The sequence below is a fragment of the Lygodium microphyllum genome, chromosome 27 (assembly GCF_053477565.2).
Source record: "Lygodium microphyllum isolate KBCC chromosome 27, Lygodium_microphyllum_v1.1.10, whole genome shotgun sequence".
Classification (NCBI taxonomy): Eukaryota; Viridiplantae; Streptophyta; class Polypodiopsida; order Schizaeales; family Lygodiaceae; genus Lygodium; species Lygodium microphyllum.
In genome coordinates, this window is record NC_141161.1 from 59582122 (window position 1) to 59599870 (window position 17749).

Genomic DNA, 17749 nt, shown 5'->3' on the forward strand with positions numbered 1-17749 from the left:
TGGCGTCTGACAGGCGAGGGCTGGTCTGATGGCGAACAGGACGACGTGCAGGTCCCGCGACGGGTCGGACAGGTCAGACGGGCGGGGCCGCAACGGGTCAAGTCGGGGCGAGAGGGCACAGGCGAGACGGGGCGAGGGGGCGCAGGTAAGGGCGACGGCTGGGGGCGCGAGTCGCAGATCGCGCAGGCAGAGTCAACAGGTCGCGCAAGACGGGGCGTCGTCAGGGCGCCTGTCGAGAGGGCAAAACGGCGGCGCGCTAGGTCAAAACGGCGGCAGCACGACGCGCAGACGACGAGCGTATCTCCATCGCGGCTTCCCTCTCTCTCTCTCTCTCTCTCTCTCTCTCTCTCTCTCTCTCTCTCTGGACCCCAACCCCACCCTCTACCTGAAAATGACTCTCAACCTGCCCCTCCCCTTGCCCGTCTAATCCCAACCTGCCCCAACTTGGCTCACCCCACCCCCTGTCTGAACCCGACCCCACCCTCTGCCTAAACCCGGCTCTGCCATGTACTCCCTCCGCCCCCAATCCCACCTTTGCTGTGCCCTGCAAACCTGCCCTTAGCAGCCCGCCTTGATAGACCTATGGGTGGGTGGAGCTAGTGAAGAACATAAAAAAAGAAGAGGACAACCGAAAAGAGAAGGTACACATTGTCAATACCGAGCTGGAGGAAGAGAGGATGAGGCAAGGGAGGCAACGAAACATATGGGTAATTGGCATACCCGAGAAGGACATGTCGCCTAAGGAGAATAGTAAGAATTTGTGCATAGGCCTCAAACATAAAGAAGAAGAAACACTCCCCTTTACAAAAGCTTGGAGAGTCCAAAAGGAACCACAAAAGTGCACACTCATCCTAAGGTTTCAGGATGAAATGGAAAGGATGGCCCTCGTGAGGAAGAAAGCCATACTACACAAACTCCGAGGGGATCCCATTTGCCTGGACAATAGCCTTACTAGGATTGCAAGTGGAGCACAAGCACAAAAGCATGCCCAAAATAATTAAGGCTAGGAAGGAGAGCAAGAAGGCAATATATAGAGATGGCCGAGTCATCATTGATGGCAAGGCAATTGAATAGGGACAAGGAACCTATGAGACAGACACCTCAAAGATATGGATGACAATTTAGAACTGTAACGACTCATTATGGACAGGGAGGATTAAGGAGGTGATGGAGAATCATGAGCTGATTTTGATCACAGAAACACACCAAAGTCCCAAGAAGGGATTGCATAGACTGTAGGGATATGAATGGGAGTCAACATATAGGAGCTACTGGAAACATCAAGGCACCATCGGAGGATCAATACATGTAGATTAGAGTAGAGATCTCCACCGGCGAGATGCTATATATTGCCCTCTGCTACTTCCCCCATGAGGGCCAAGACATGCTACCAGGGAGCTGCACCAACAGGAGGGAGAGAGAGATGGAGGAAAAGAGTCCCCTTTTACACTCCTATCCAATGAGATTGTACACTACTCAAGTCTAGGGGAGATCCTCCTAGTCAAAGATTTTAACACAAGGACGCAGAGCAAATAGTGCGACACATGATTTTGAGGATTTTGGGAGGCTATAAGTGATGGATGTAAAGGAGGCATACACATGCAAAATATCCGCTGCTACTAGAGGAGAGAGTACTCGCTACAACTAGCACCTACTAGAGCTAGGGTCCCAACACGATCTCATTATTTACTGCTAGGATATTCTGCATGCACATGCAAAAAATCTGCTGCTACTAGAGGAGACAATACTCGCTACTACAGCCAACACCTACTAGAGCTAGGGTCCCGACACAATCTCGTTATTTACAACGGGATGAAGAAATGGCCTAGATCCAGAGTGCTAACTTGCTTCCAACCCACGGGCTCCAGCACAATAGACTATGTACTAGGTTCCATCAAGACGATGGAACTAGTCAAATCCTTCACTCTTCCCCTTGCTGGATCGAAGGAGATCATACCTATTTGTCCCTCAACATATCTTCCTCCCCACACCCACAAATGCCAGCCACTACACATATCCAGTCCACCACTTTCTATTTTAAACATGAGCTAGCTGACATATACAACCATCACATATATGATGGGCTCACATAGTATGAGCATACTGCCCCCCTAGGGACACTCACCTCCCAGCTCACCTGCATCCTCCACTCAGTTGCTCTCTCGAGCTTCCCACACTCCTCACACTAGCAAGCCCACCCAACCTAGGACCATGCCTCAAAAGAGGTGATATGGCAATGAGTGCAAAGAGCTATACACACACCTCCGGATCCAAAGACTAAGCCTTATCACAAAGAGAGAGAGAGACACCTACAAACAAATGCGGATCTTCACTCATCGTAAATGGCAAGCATACGAGGAGGCATAGTATTGGGATCTGTACCATTTGTTCATGAGTAGAGATGTAGCCACAGCATGGCGTAGATCGCAAGCACTGTGCCACCCCACACCCATCAATGAGCTAGAGACATGGCCCTCCTATGCAGAGGAACTATATGATATACCACACCAGCCACTAATTCCTCACCCACCGATGCCTTGCCCTACCACATGCATCTTCTTCACACATGATATGGTGAGGAGAGCAATAGAGCGCCTACAACATGGACGATCAATGGATCACACAAGTATACAAGGTGAGCATTTCATTTATGCAATTGACATTTTGGCTCATCTCCTTGCTTTTACGTTCAATAGGACCCTAGTAGAAGGCTTCCCAGATGAGTGGACCGTGCATACCACCCCACTCCTATCAATGAGCTAGAGACATGGCCCTCCTATGCAAAGGAACTATATGATGTACCACACCAACCACTAATTCCTCACCCACCAATGCCTCGCCCTACCACATGCATCTTCTTCACACATGATATGGTGAGGAGAGCAATAAAGCGCCTACAGCATGGGCAATCAATGGATCACACAGGTATACAAAGTGAGCATTTCATTTATGCAATTGACATTTTGGCTTGTCTCCTTGCTTTTATGTTCAATAGGGTCCTAGTAGAAGACTTCCCAAATGAGTGGACCATGCATACCATCGTGCCCATCCACAAGTTTGGAGACCCCCTAGATCCAGGTAACTATAGAATGATCATGGTGGCCCACAATGGCAAATATATATGGAGCAATGATAGAGCTAGAGCTCAATGCATATGCAAAGAGAGGGAGATTGAGGGCAGTAGGACACGCTGGCATCTGGCAAAGATTCTCTATACTTGACCACATCTTCACCCTAAGAAGCATGATTAAGCAAGCAAAAATGAGGAAGAAGAGACTCTATTGCTGCTTTGTGGATTCTCATAAAGCCTTTGATACTATTCCACGAGATAGACTACTAAAAAGGCTGCAAACACTGGAGATCCCATCGGACATGATTTGGGATATCTATGCACTATATGAGAGAGTGGTGGGTCAAGTGAGATGCCGAGGACTTTCACATATCATTCAGCCACACAGCTAGACATGTACTACCTCATCCTTCCGTTGTATTCCTATATAAGCACTATTTTGTTCAGTACATCACCTTAGCTTAGCATGTCACACTTTGATATCTAGAGACGATCAACATTGTATATGGTTTTGTATCATAGGCCGATTTTGGCCTCAAAAGACACACACACACACACTCTCTCTCTCTCTCTCTCTCTCTCTCTCTCTCTCTTCCATAATGGATGTCTATATCATATCAAATCATATAAGGAATACAAAAGTCATGGCAAAGGAACAAAATAAATTGCCATGTGCCAATACCAAGTCCTCCCTGGGGAAGATGTCAACATACTAAACGAATATAACTACCAATGCAAAAGACCCTTGAACATAGATATGTGCCCTTGAAAACCAACAAGAAACGAATGCATTTCGAACAACCCAGTATGCCAACAACCCCAAAATCTAAGAAAGTGAAATAATACAATCACAAAAAATCGACCATGCACATCATTTGTAACCAAAACGGACTAGAATTTCTCATGAACAATCATGAGTACCTCAAAGTAGTGCATTGCAAAACCCCTAGCATAAAATTGTTGAAACTTGTGACAATTCATAATTTTTCTTGCTTCACCATGACTCTTATGCTCAAGATCACATGGTACATCCCATCAATTCTCATACAAAACACACCACATGTCATGCTGCCTGCTATGAGAGAAAATTCTGTGTCCATTCCAAGTGGTGATCTCCGTATACATCAAGGATAAAAAATGAAGTTCAAGACTGATTTTACCTTAATTTTACTTTTTTTACTAAGATATCAAGGACTTTCTCATCAAGGAAATCAACCAACACTGCAAATGAATTTAGACCCTAGCACTTGGATTTACAGGTGTAGGGAGTATCCCATGTCTTTGGAGCCAATCGTCGATAAAAACAATCCCACAGAGTGTTCACCTTGCCTCTTGTATCAAAAGCAAGTTTAGCAAGTGGATTCCCCGAGTGATTAACCAATAGATTTCTAGTGGCAAGTCTCAAAGAATCAAACAAAATCATTTCATTCACAGCAAGTATAGAAGAACTTTTCTTTCCATCACACATAGATATGTAAAGAGTCTTGCAAAGTGATAGATATATTAGAATTTAGCTGTTATGTTAATATGCATCTTTTTGTCTCTTTTAGCCTGAACATCAACCCAACCATGTTTAGCCAATCCGAAGGCTGCACTAGTAATTTCCTTGTATTCAGAGTTTTTAGTGCAAGGACCTCATTGTCATAAGACAATTTTTTAAAAATTTGAATTTTGTATCATTTTTATTATTCAGCATATTTGTTTGTTTATTAAATTTGTTTCCTTTGCACTCACTAGATATAAAGAAAAGTGCACTAGAGCTAGCCATTGATGAGTGGTCACTATTACAGTGCACCCACGCAATGGGTTAAAGAAAAGATAGTATACACTTCCAACTGTATGACCTGATTGAGTGCATATGACCGGTTAAGTATATCAAGATTAAGCTTATACATAGAAAGAATTAATGCCTTGAAGTGTAGACTAAATTTACCAAAATAAATAATTATAATCAACAAGATGACATGACCATGAAATGTTTATACAATGTGACTGTGTTGACTAAAAGCTCAAAATGCACATATCTTTGCATAGGAAACTTCTATGAAGATTTCAACATTGTTTTCATAATGTATTCGTAAAAAGCTTTCATATGACACCCATATTTGGGAAGAAAAGAAAGTGATCCCGAAATTTTAGAGAATTTCTAAATTTTAGATCTCTAAATTTCAAAAGTCTCAGATCGGTCTAAAAATGCTTATCCTAAAAAATAGAGATGACATTCTAAAAATACTAAGTTTAGTATTCTAGCAATGCTTACTAAATTCGGTTGTTTTTATTCTTGTCAATACTCAACCCAAAAAGGAAGGCCATAGAGAAGAAACAAGTGTCACGACACTTGTCACCCAAGCTTCCAAGTGTCATTCCACTTGTCACACCTCATGCAATGTGACTAGACAATTGTCTCATATTACTCCACTTTTCCATTTTACATTAGCTCTCCCCTTTCTCCTATAAAGACAACTCATTTTTCTTCATTCTACATCAATTTTCTTGGCTGTAAACTCTCATGCATCAACTGAAGATAGCCTAAAGTTGGCCCCATCTATCTACATCATATCCTCCACTCCACCATCGAATGCCTCCATATTCCCTCTTCTGTTACTACTATTTTACAAGACAACAAAACTGTAAATTCATTATAGCCCTTCCTCCCAGAGCTCTTTTTCCATTTCAAGAACAAGAACCAAGCCATATCAATGTATCATTGATTAACGATGGAGAAAGGTTGATTTTCTCTCTTGTTACTCACGTCTTGTAAAGAAATCTCTTGTTTTTATTACATAGTAAGTGATGCAAGTGTGTGTATACGTCTTTTCGTAATCTTGTGAGAGTGAGAACTGCTTCTCACTCTGTGGTTGATTGTAACTGAGCTATTCCCTAAAGTACTTGGGTTGAGCAAAAATAAATTTCTTCGAGAAAATTGCCATTTTTAATCCTCAATCTTATCTCCATTGCTTTTGCATTTCCATGGTTGTAAATTGTTATATTCAGCTTTAAGTATTTGTCCCCTCCATTTCTTAAAATATTAAATCTTGAAAACAAATGAACATTATAATTGTCGAGCATACAGCGTTGTTCAAGGCATTTGTACTCATCATCCTAAGAGCCTTCAACCATGAGATAATCAATGACAGGTAGAGCAATCCCTACATCTAGAGATGCGTTTTTCTTTGGACACTCAGCCATAAAATGCCCCAACTTTCCACAAGAGAAGTAATGGCTTACAACAGTGCCCCATTTCAAGCGAAAATACAAAGGATACATTCTAGAATAGTTAAGACATAACTAATCAGACCTTTATGAGAAGTATTCCACAACATGTATACACGGTTGCAATTTGTGGCCCTCAAAAGTGGGGGGGAACCAAGACAATACCAGCAGCTGCCATAGCATCTTTTAACAAAGGCCAATACGCAACGAGACAACTACTTTGCAACCAAAGCTCCAGGGTGAATTGATGGAAGAAGGCGCAAAACTAGTGAGAGCTTGGAAACTTGTCCTAACTAAACTTGAACAAGAATATAGTAGATGCAATAAATGTAAAAGAATGGCTTGTCTCTAGCATTGATCTCATCCCATAGGGCTGGCTGATGCTTTGAGCAGCATAACATAACAAAGACAAAATTAGCATAGGTTGTAGGTGTCAAAGATGTGCTTATCGCCAACTTCCATGAGGAGTAGTTGCAACCATTCAACTTCAAGGCATTGGAGAGATTGGGTAGCTCAAGAATTGAGATGGCACATGCTTGAGTCGACTACTATGAAACTTGGCAAGTGAGACTGCTTGAGATCTAAGGACAAGGGTGGCAGCGAAAAAATTAAGACAACACAAATTTTGTTGAGATGTATATGGGGGCAGCAACAGTTGCTACAGACAGCCTATGATGGTAGAAAAGTCCCCTGGGGCTGATTTCCATGAGAAAACACCAAATCTCAGCAATGAAAGCATGAAAACAGCAAAAGGCAGCAGTAATTAGCTTGCCAAGATGTTAACAGGTCAATGATTCCATGTTGGAATGATGGTAGTCACAAATTCTCTGAAGTTAGACAACTGGTTCTTGCATAAAGAGCTAACAATTATGAATGGAGTATAAACAAACTTGAAGCCTCAGGAGCTTCCAGCTAGTCAGTACCAAAATCAGGAGCATCTAGTACTTGTGCTGCATTTTGTCCAAGCTTTTGGTTTTATGTCACAACATTCTTGTTGTGATCATAGACAATTGGCATGGCTTTGGCACAAATGTTTGGGTCTGCTGGTTCATTATTCATTTGCTTTAGCTTCATTGGTAAGAGTTGTTATTTGTCCATGTTTCTCTTGCTGTTGAGTTCACATGCCTATCACAATTTTGGATTTTCTTCTTACTAGAAGAGGGAAATGTTTGGATGGCAGATATACTCTCTAATCATTACATCATATGATGAAATGAAACAATGGAGGTTGGAGCATCTAATGCTCAAAAGAACAACTATGGATGTATGTTTAGTTTCTGTGTCTCACCATTCATTTGCCTTTTCTAATTTGATAAGAGTAGTTGTAATTTGTCTATGTTTCTCTTCTATTGAATTCACACTGCTAAAGCAATTTTGGATCGTTTTCTTACTAGAAGAGGGGGATCTTTGGATGGAAATATACTCCATGATCATGACATCGATAGAAACAATGATGGAGGTTGAAACATATGATGTTCAAAAGAAAAACTATCAATGTTTGACAGTGACATGGGATGGCCATTGTCTAGCTTCCCATCCAATTCTAGCCTATCCTCAAACCATCCCAATCCCATCTCCTTGTTAGAGCCTCCTTTGATGGTGATTGGGGATGGCAATTCTCATCCCCATTCTTGTTCCCAAAACTCGTTCCATGTCACTATGTGATGTATGTGACTGCTTGGAAGAGAGTCCCAACCATTGTGGGGACAGCAGCCAGCTCCACTTTCATGATGTACTGTGGTAGTGATGGTTAGCTACACATCGTCTTGGATCCATCCTTTGCCATTTCATGTGAAGATTAGAACCCAAAAAAGTAGTTGTAGACATCAGGGCTGGTATGATAGATATATAAAAGAGCCCTACTTTGCCCTTCATTCTTAAAATTGGATTTCAACACTCTCTAGGGTAGTGAGGGCTATGAACCCTTATGTGAGCCTATCGTCAATAACTCTCCTCATGGAGAACTTGCATCTAGAGAGGTAACCCCAAGGTGGCTCATGATAGTACTTGCTCCAAATTATTACTCTCATGGATAAACTGCAACTTGCAGAGCTACCATGGTGATCCAACTAGTAGAAGCTAAAAATCACAACCTCGATCTTCCCAAGGTTCATAGTGAGGTCCCTCTATGTAGGAAGCATGTGCATCAAGATGACATTAAGAGAGTGTAAAATCAACACAATCATTGTCAACAACATTTACTATGATTAGGATCAAGACTCCTATGAGTGATGCTTTTGCTTCCCCAAATCTATCCATGAAATTAACCTCATAAATACATGGTACAAAGGCCGTGGATAAGAGGATATCCTTGCTTCATGCCAATCATCGCGCAGATCAAGTTCGACGCTCCACCTTGACCCCATATCTTGTTCATCATTGATTCCTAAAGTTTATGGGCCCCCATATCATCTTTTATGGTACTCCCCTGGTCTAGTGTCGATGTAAGAGCCTAGCACGTGGCATAATATCAAATGTCTTACAAATCCACAAACCAACAATATGTCTCGTCTAGTGTCAACCTTCCTTAATGATGTCATGTAGCGTGAAAATATAGTCAAGAATTTTGAGTTAGTAACAACCCTTCTCAATGATGTTGTGCATGGCAAAAATGTAGTTAATCCTTCTTTGAAGCCATCTTGTCTATTCGCTTCGGGTTTACTCTATACTCATTTGCTCAAGTTTCAACTCATACTTACGGATAGACTTTTCCAAAGTGTGACCAATCATCATGGTCCAATCTGGATTCTCTATGGTCTCTTGCTTTGTGATTTAGTACAATAGTATTGGTTGCAAAACTAGATGGAATTATTACATGAGGGCTCTATTTAACATGTGCCCTAGGGGGTGGGCTAAATGTCCCTAGCATGTGAGAAGATGCAATAATTAAATTAGCCAAGATTAAACCTGAGTGTACCATTTTGGAGTTAATCAATGCATAAACACCTCTCAAACATAATGCATCCTACTCAATGTGCATTCATCAAAGGATGAGATACTCTACATAATATCCTCAATCTATAGATTGTCATGGATTATAAGCAACATGCATATTAGGAGATAGTGATGGTTTGGCTAGACTTGGAGAAAGCTTTTGATCATCTAGATTGGTCTTGTATGGCCCAATTCATGTAGAAGATTGATTTTAGGACCATAATACCCAATCTGCTCTACATTGTCCGATCTCAAAAATGCTATCCCATTTGGTAGCAAAATGGTGAGGTGGTTGGGTTATCTCACCCTTCTCAACAACAACTAGTAGGCTAAGCTTTGGTAGATGATACCTTTCTTGAAAGGTAACAAGGGTAATATTTGAAAAGCCATGGTCACACAGGAGTTACTAGTTTCAACTTCAAGGCACTGCATTCACATCTAAACATCAATTCTCATAAGCGGCATAAAATGAGACTCATTGGCATTGGGATGTCAAGGGAGGGTGATAACAAAAGGCAATATTGTGAGACACTCGGGATATCTTGTGGGCATACAAGTCTTAGCTAAGCAATTGCTCGACTAGGAGTTCACCATGTATTGCAAAAAAATTTGTTTAGTAGAAATCAAAGGCGTGACCATTCCATGTGTACGTCAACTTTCAAGGCTGCTCAAACAATAATATTGCCGAGGATTTCATATTACTTGCCATTGTTGCCCTTGTTGAAGACTACCTTGTGGGAAATCATGCAATCTATCTGCTTCATGCTGTGGGAAAAAGACTCTATACATTTTGACGCTCTTGGATTTCTTGGGATCATACATGTACACCTAAACCAATGGGGGAAGGTGCAATATTAGATGTGGAAATGCACATGTAGGATCTTTATTTAGGGAACTCGTTAGTAGTTAGTAATGTACTTATCCTAGGTGCTAAATTGTTTATTTGGGTGCCAGAACCCCTACTTGGAGTGAGTTTCATTTTCTTGTCAGGCTACTCCCTCCTCCTCTCATGTATTCAACAGATACAAGCACACTTTTGCTGTTGAAGAGAGGGAGACTACTCACCTTCTTGGCTGTCTTCAGCCCTTACCCTTGTACTCTTGAGTATGGATTCCATTTCCCAAGTCTGTACTCTTTGAGTTCTTTTGTGTTCTTGTTGTTCTTTTCTGTTTTTTGTGTTTTATAGCAGATCTATCAGCACCATCTCTTTGCTTCCATTGCTCCACACCTTTTTGACATGGTATTGGAGCACAAGTTTCCTGGTTCTGGTGGTGGTTGCTGTGTCTGACTGCTGTTTTCAGGTTAATTGTGTGTAGAGTGCTTTAGAAACTTCCTTTGCTGCTGTCCTGGTTCTGGCAGACCTAGGCGACTGTTCCTACAACACAGTGACAGTTTTCAGCCACTAGGCAGCCATGCCAGCCTGTGTTTTTGCTGCCAGACCCTGCATTTTGATTCTCAGACTGCAGAGGTGCAAGAGAAGTTATAGCTGATGTATGAGGCTCCATCGACCATGCAAGTTATGACCCTCTATGGACAATTACAAAATATTTAGTTCAAGGTGATCGATGCAATTTAGTTATTTCTTCTTAGGTGACCCAAATAATCGATCAATTTCTCCATTACTAGAGGCCCTTAGGAGACATTATGGCCTCAACTAGGACAATGCATCATCTCTTTCTTTATTCTTGCCAAATGTAGGGCTTATGATGGAAGCGGAGTTTAGTGAATTCATTCTTATAAAATACTCTTGCTACTGTGAAGGAACTCCTAGGAACCTTATGCATTAGTCAAGATCAGTCTCGGTGAAGCTCGCCACCTCTACACTCAAGGAGGACATGCTACATTTGGAATGGCTAGCGATCCATCTTCTTCATCACAGCCAAACCCGATGCCATATTCATGTACTCCTTTTGAGTCATTTGATACAAAACCTTTCCTTGTTACTTCATTTGGTGTACAAGATCCAAATCATGAAAGGTTTGATTATGTTAACATAAATCGAGGAGGTGCTCAAAGTAGATATGCCTATTCATTTGAACATGGAGTCAATAGTACTCATTCACAATTCCCTCCTGGCCCTCCCTCTTCTATTCCTCATTTAGATCTTTTATGCTTACAATAACTAGATTTTCTTTCATCTACTTTCAATACCTTTGGTTTAAATTCCACATCTGCATCAAGTACAACAAGATTAGGATCATTTGCTTGTATTTCTAGAACTTTTTCTTTTCAGTTCCATCCATTAGCTACTCATAGGTGAATGCGACTCTGTATCTAGGTTCATCATTATCGAGAATACCACCCACTAGCATTGTACCTTTCACACACTTGTAAGTGAACACATTTGTTTATCATGGGATGGCTATGCTGGATATACCCCTCATTGCCTTGGAAATGCACCACCCATTCCAATGGCCTCTCAAACACAAAGATATCCATCCTCTACCAATTCAAAATTTCCATTCCCTGCTTATAGTGTGTCTATCCACCCTCCTTGGGCTACTCGTATGGCTACCATGCCCATGCCCATCAATCCACACCCATTGTGCACACATCATGCATGCATGGTGGGCACTCTTGGATTGATCCCCAAGTGTACTTCTTTCCCCCACCCTATCCATCCTATTCCTTCTTCAACACTAACATTCCAATCGCTACAATCAAGAATGCCTCTATGGATAAGACTCATTTCAATAGGCCTCATTTCACCACTTGGTCTAATCTATAGCTATTCAACAAATGCTTGAGTCTCAAGGTCTTTGAGACCTAGTAGTTGGTTTAGCTTTTCACTCACACATTCATACATTTTTTTACTCTATTCATCGTTCATTTTTGCTTTACTTGTGTTTTTTTTCTGTAGCAAAGCATCTCACAATAAAACTCTTATACGCAAATTCTCATCTCATTTGTAGGGTTGCATTTCAACCATCTTGGATCTAGCATAATTGCAAGGACAAAAGTTTTTCCTTCAAATCTCCTCTCTCTTTCAATTATTGAATGATACTAGAATGAGTTTCGAAAAAAACTCATTCTAAGAGAACTATTACTAGTGCACCAAATGTTTTAACCAAAGGAGCACTAAGTTAAACATTTAGTGCATCAAGTGGCTTAATTGTCAAAGTGAATGTGACATAAGTCTAGTGATGTAAGGGCACAAACACAATTTACACAATCCAAATTTTCAAATCCTTCATATTGAAAAGGGAAGTTTTCTTTTTCTTGCATTTGGTGTACTTACATGTTCAACTTTCTTGTATCTCATCTCACTAAGTCATCAAATGTGTGCATGAGAAGAAACAATTCATGAAGGTGCACCCATAAACAACGCTAAGCCGATCACTTCCTTTGGTTTAATCTTGATGTAATTTGTGTATTTGTGGGTTTGGGAGTATTTGAGGCACAAATGACATATAAACATAATTTTTTACATTCACGCTGCCCCTTCGTTGAGGAGCTTGCTAGACTTATAATTGAATGTGGTTTACATTGGGACAATATAGCTTCTCAACTGGACTGTGTTCTACATGAAGGTTAAAGGATCGCATCTGGTCATTACAAAGGTCCAAAAGACTTCGGAGAACTAGATATGACTATGCGAACGCATGTAGGTGTAACCAAATTTCTGGATAACTTGCTAGGCACAGATGATCGTTCTAGAAAATGCCATATCTACCTCCTGCTAACAGACTTTGATGAGGCTCCCGTAACGGTAATTCTTTTCCTCGAGTTGTTAAGGCGGAAAATACAAAAAATGAAAGCGAGCATACCTTATGCAGATGAAATGTCATGCCATTGACTATGACGGTTATGTCGCTTGGTATATCCGATTTGGCAGACCTGTTACGCGAGGCAAAGCATAAGGACAGAACTGACTTTCAAGGGGCGTTCAAATGGAATTGCAACGTGCTGATTCATGAAAAAACGGGGAACGTTGTGTTGAACCTGGTGTTGCCGACGGTTTCGAAGATGTCCGTCTTGGATCCTAGACGCATGAACTTCATCTCGACCAAGAATGGAGTCTTTTCAACCCTGACAGTTTTACCGCATTCTACTCATGGTGATGATCACCGGAGCTGCCAGCTAAAACAACTACTCCGCTTTTCCCAAACACAGTTTACGCAAGAAAGAGAAAAGGAGGGGGAAAAAACTGTGCCTCATTGCCAGGAAAGAAGCAAAGCATGCATTATGTTAAGCAGGTTTACAGGCCGCTGTGAAGTAAAGCCTGCATGCGAGGCTTTTAGGCCTTGCCAGACGTTAAAGCTCACATGAGAGGGGCCATGATTAAAGCATGATTATAGCCGGAGATGGCTGGGAGGCAGTTGACAAAGGGGATGATGATGAGGATGAGAATGATGATGAAGGCGGGGGAGGGCGAGGCTTAAGGCGGGATAAAAAGGAAGCTTAAGAGGAGGAGAGGGGGTGGAAGGAGAGGTGGACTGTCAAAAGCTCGGGGGAGGGAGTACCATGAGACATGCGGCATGGTCGGGAAGGGACAACCCTGTAGCCTAGTGTCAGGAGGGGGCCACGAGCTATACAAGCGATGGAGAACACAAACCTACTGAGAGAGAGAGAGAGAGAGAGAGAGAGAGAGCATAAACACGTTACACCACCACCCCAGTTGGCAGTAGGCAAACAAGCAAGGAACAAATTTTTTTACAGTCGCAGTAGCTGTCCCGAGTCCGCATCCCACAATTTGCCTTTCTTCAAACCCGCCGCCCCTCCCATGGCTTTTTCTCTCTCTCACAACATGGCTTTATGATCAATTAAGGTCAAATAGCTTAGCTTGACGACTCCCATCAAAACAATGCCACTAAACAAAATAAGTTGCATTACTAAGGAATAAAGCCTAGCTCTATATGAGCATTAGCAGTGCATGTGCAGGCATGCTACTCATTGATTATGTCCACTGAGAGCTCTCTCTCTCTCTCTCTCTCTCTCTCTCTCTCTCTCTCTCTCTCTCTCATATTTTTCCATAATCATCTTCATCGTGCATTGAGAAATGGTTGACACAAACAAATTAATGTTGCTTAGCTTTTGTTGTTGGCTTGGAGTACTCGATCAACTTAATGTCTCACTAGGAATGCTCTCACACACCTCATGCATCCTTGCTTGAGAGTCGCAAGCTTCTTTTCGCAAGGGAAATCAAGTTCTTGTGTAATGTGAATGCTTCAAGTAATGAGCCTCCAAACTTGAAATTGTGTCATATTTCAAGATCTCAAAGCTATACCTCAAAGTCTACTTTCCACCAACATACTTAAAGCTTTGTATCTTCCATTCCTTTGTTATGAGGTGCAATTCTTGATTTTGGCATTTTCTTGAATCAATACAATTTGTCAAGTGTCATTCTACTCAACCTCAAATGGTATACATTTGGAAATACTATATTGGAGAAACAACAATTGCATATGTGGTGTTCTAGAACATGTAAGAAGAATTTATTGATATTTTAATACCTCAATGCATCTACTATTCAATTGTTGTGCATGCTTCCTTACTTGGCTTGCCAATGCTCAATCGTGTGATCAATCCCTCAACTCGGTCTTGCATGCATTGCATATGTAATGTCAATGGGCAAACTTTATGTCAATGGATCAAGGTGAGCAAGAGCATCTATCCCCACCCAATATTAAATAAAAGAGATGGACTTTGGTCCTTTTTAATCCAACACACAAGCAAAGGGAAATGTATGCCAACTTGCATATTTCTTAAGTTCTTACCTAGAACTTAATGTATACTATCAATTCACATAGTAACCAAGCTTCACGTTAGACTATGAGAGCATTAAGGTGATGGGTGGCTTATCTAGTTCTTATACACGGGATACCAAAAGCTAGCTTCATTAGTTGGGAATTATTACAATTCACATGTCCAAGGCTTGTATACTTTCAATCTTGCACTTGCTAATTGAATCCTCCAACGTACAACTTGTAGTGAGATTAGGATCACTCTCTAACCATAAACATGCGGCCTAAGATCTTGTTGCAAAAACGCTCATTATCAAGTGCAACATACTCAGGCCAATTTGTGTTACATATTCTTTCTCAAAATTGCCCTATAATTATTTCAAGAACATGCATTTATCTTAACAAGTTTCCTTTTGGGGTGAATTTGATACTTATCCTTACTATGCGCAACTTGTTTAGCATGTAGGATGTAACCTATCTCAAGTTGCCCATCTTATAACTAAGCTTAGCATTTATGCACAACCTATAGCCTACTTGGATGCCAATATTGAGGAGAAGCTAAAAGCAAGTCTCTCCCCATTGAACACACGAGTAAAGTATAATATCTTATTATTAGGGTAATAAAGCACTTAAACCTACACAAAAACATGAACAATGGCGGTTGCCAAGCGTCAAACAAAAAGTTATTCCATCACTACTTTACATAAGGTCTAAGCTTGATCTCTCCAAAAACAATCCAATCCATGCATGCAATTAAAAACTCCAAGGCACTATGAGAACTTCAATGGGATATGCCCTTGGTCACTAGTCTACCATAGGATATGCGCCTACCCTATTGCTATCACTTGATTGTGTGGTCTTCGTAAGAAATGATGGATGTTGACTTTAATAGGCTTGATGAAAATCATTGCTTATTTTGCAAAAGTTTGTCTTTCTCACTCTAAATGTGTCCTTGCACATTGGTTTTCAAAATATAGATGATTAATGAGAAAGGGGTGCGCTTAATGCGTGAATGAAAAGATAAACATTTGCTTCATTGATAACATGTCTAATAGAAACTTGTACTAGGATATTCTTATCTTGTCCAATGCATGGGGCTACTTTCAAACTAGTGTTGCTTTATTTAGACAATGTGGTGCTCTTACTAATTATCATTATTGCTACAAGTCACTCACCATTCTTATCGCCATATCCATACCTAGGCATTCTTTGATAACCATTGTCCTATGCTCAATGCCACAAAAAAATGGTTTGGCACTAGTCTCAACAATAAATGATCAACACACATCTCATTAAACTTCCTATATATGGGGTTTCATATCTGCAACTCCCAACCTTGCCTAGCAAGGCTAGGGAACTTCATAAGCACACAAGATTCCTTTGTGAAGCCAAGCAACATGCCACCAATATACAAGTAATGCAAGGCATGGAAAGCACATGCAAAAGAGTCCCAAGGAAATAATTTGAGAGATCTCTCTCTTCTTGTTAGCATTGCCCACCATTAAGGCACATGCTATTATAATGGTGCAATGGCAAAGCATTTATCTTCCAAAAATTACCCTTGATTAAATTGAGTTAAATGGCTCACTTCTTTCCTCCAAAGAAAATGGCTCACTTTTAGACTAGTTAAGAATTGATTTTATATAGCTTAAGTTCAAATTTTTTTGTCAGAACTTCTCTTTCTTGTGTAAGCAAAATGTTGAAAAAGCCCTTGCTCTTTGTAATTGAAGTAGCATTGAGGTAAAGGGACCAAGAAGATGATGCCACCAAAAGCAAAATGCATTGCACCCTGATTGAGTGACAGTTTTACATAAAAGCTGCATATATTTGAGCAATTTAAAGTTGTGATACAAATTATTGTAGATTATGCATAAGCTTAATGTGAGCCAAACAATTGAGTCCTGTAAGATTTTTTATATTTTGGATTTTGTAGAACCTTAAACAATGTATTCTTGAATGTCACTCTATTGGCCCCTTGTTGTCACTCTTTTGTGAACCCTTCATTTATAACTAGGCCTACTCGATAAAAATATTAAGAATTCCTAAAATCTTCTGGTTTGAGTGTCATATGATAAATAGGTCAACTATTTAAAAAAATTTAAGCAACTCACCTTTCGAGGGGGAGGGGACACAACTCTCAATTGGCCCCTTTACTCTAGGAGCTCTTCTTAGAGAGCAATGCTCGACGAGCAAGTATAGATTAGATGACACGACACTCTATTGGCTCCTTTACTGTCTAGGAGCTCTTCTTGGAGAGCAATGCTCAAGGGGCAAGGATAGATATTAACACATGCCCTGCCACACACCCATGCTTTCCAATTCATGTGATCGAAAGTGTCAATTATAAGAGGGGGGCATTGATATTTTCGGGACTATTATTGAAACGAGTATGGCTTTTGCAAATCTTGTGCATGCAAGTGTGTTGATTGAGTTCCAGGTCTACCATGGCAATGTGGGTTCAAATTAGGGGGGTTGACAAATGGAGCAATGAGACCTCTAGATTAAAAATTTGAATAGATTTTTAAATCAAATTACATGTATTTGCTGCTTTGATAACTTAAATATTTTAAACTTCTTTAAATTGTGAGTTTTTTTTTTTTGAAAATTTTGCAATTCACTTCACATTAAACCTTAGTTTTTTTTTTTGTAAAAACTACATGCCCTCTCTGTCTCTCTTTCCGTGTGTGTGTGCACGATGCCACGAGGTACATTGTGTATGAGCATTATTAGGGTTGCGGCCAAGCTGACAGCACATGAATCGTTCACTTGACAAAATTTAAAACAATTAAAGAAGATAATGAGAGAAGGTAGCGACGACTCTGGACTGTACTTGCTGTTGTTTGATTGA

General features: G+C 40.7%; 1 protein-coding gene and 1 pseudogene across 1 annotated transcript in view; one reads left to right on the forward strand and one right to left on the reverse strand.

Annotated features, from left to right (window-relative positions):
* Positions 1–13883, reverse strand: part of LOC148012359 (BTB/POZ domain-containing protein At1g67900-like) — a 28908-nt gene extending 15025 nt beyond the window's left edge. Inside the window, exons 1-2 of the mRNA XM_087668703.1 lie at positions 13160–13883; positions 12985–13054 (exon numbers count right to left, since the gene is read on the reverse strand). Coding sequence (XP_087524829.1) covers positions 12985–13054; positions 13160–13218 — 129 coding nt within the window. The 5' untranslated portion in view covers positions 13219–13883. The remainder of the gene's footprint in view (positions 1–12984; positions 13055–13159) is intronic.
* On the forward strand, positions 29–10505 carry LOC148012360 (uncharacterized; annotated as a pseudogene).
* Positions 13884–17749: the final 3866 nt, after the last annotated feature.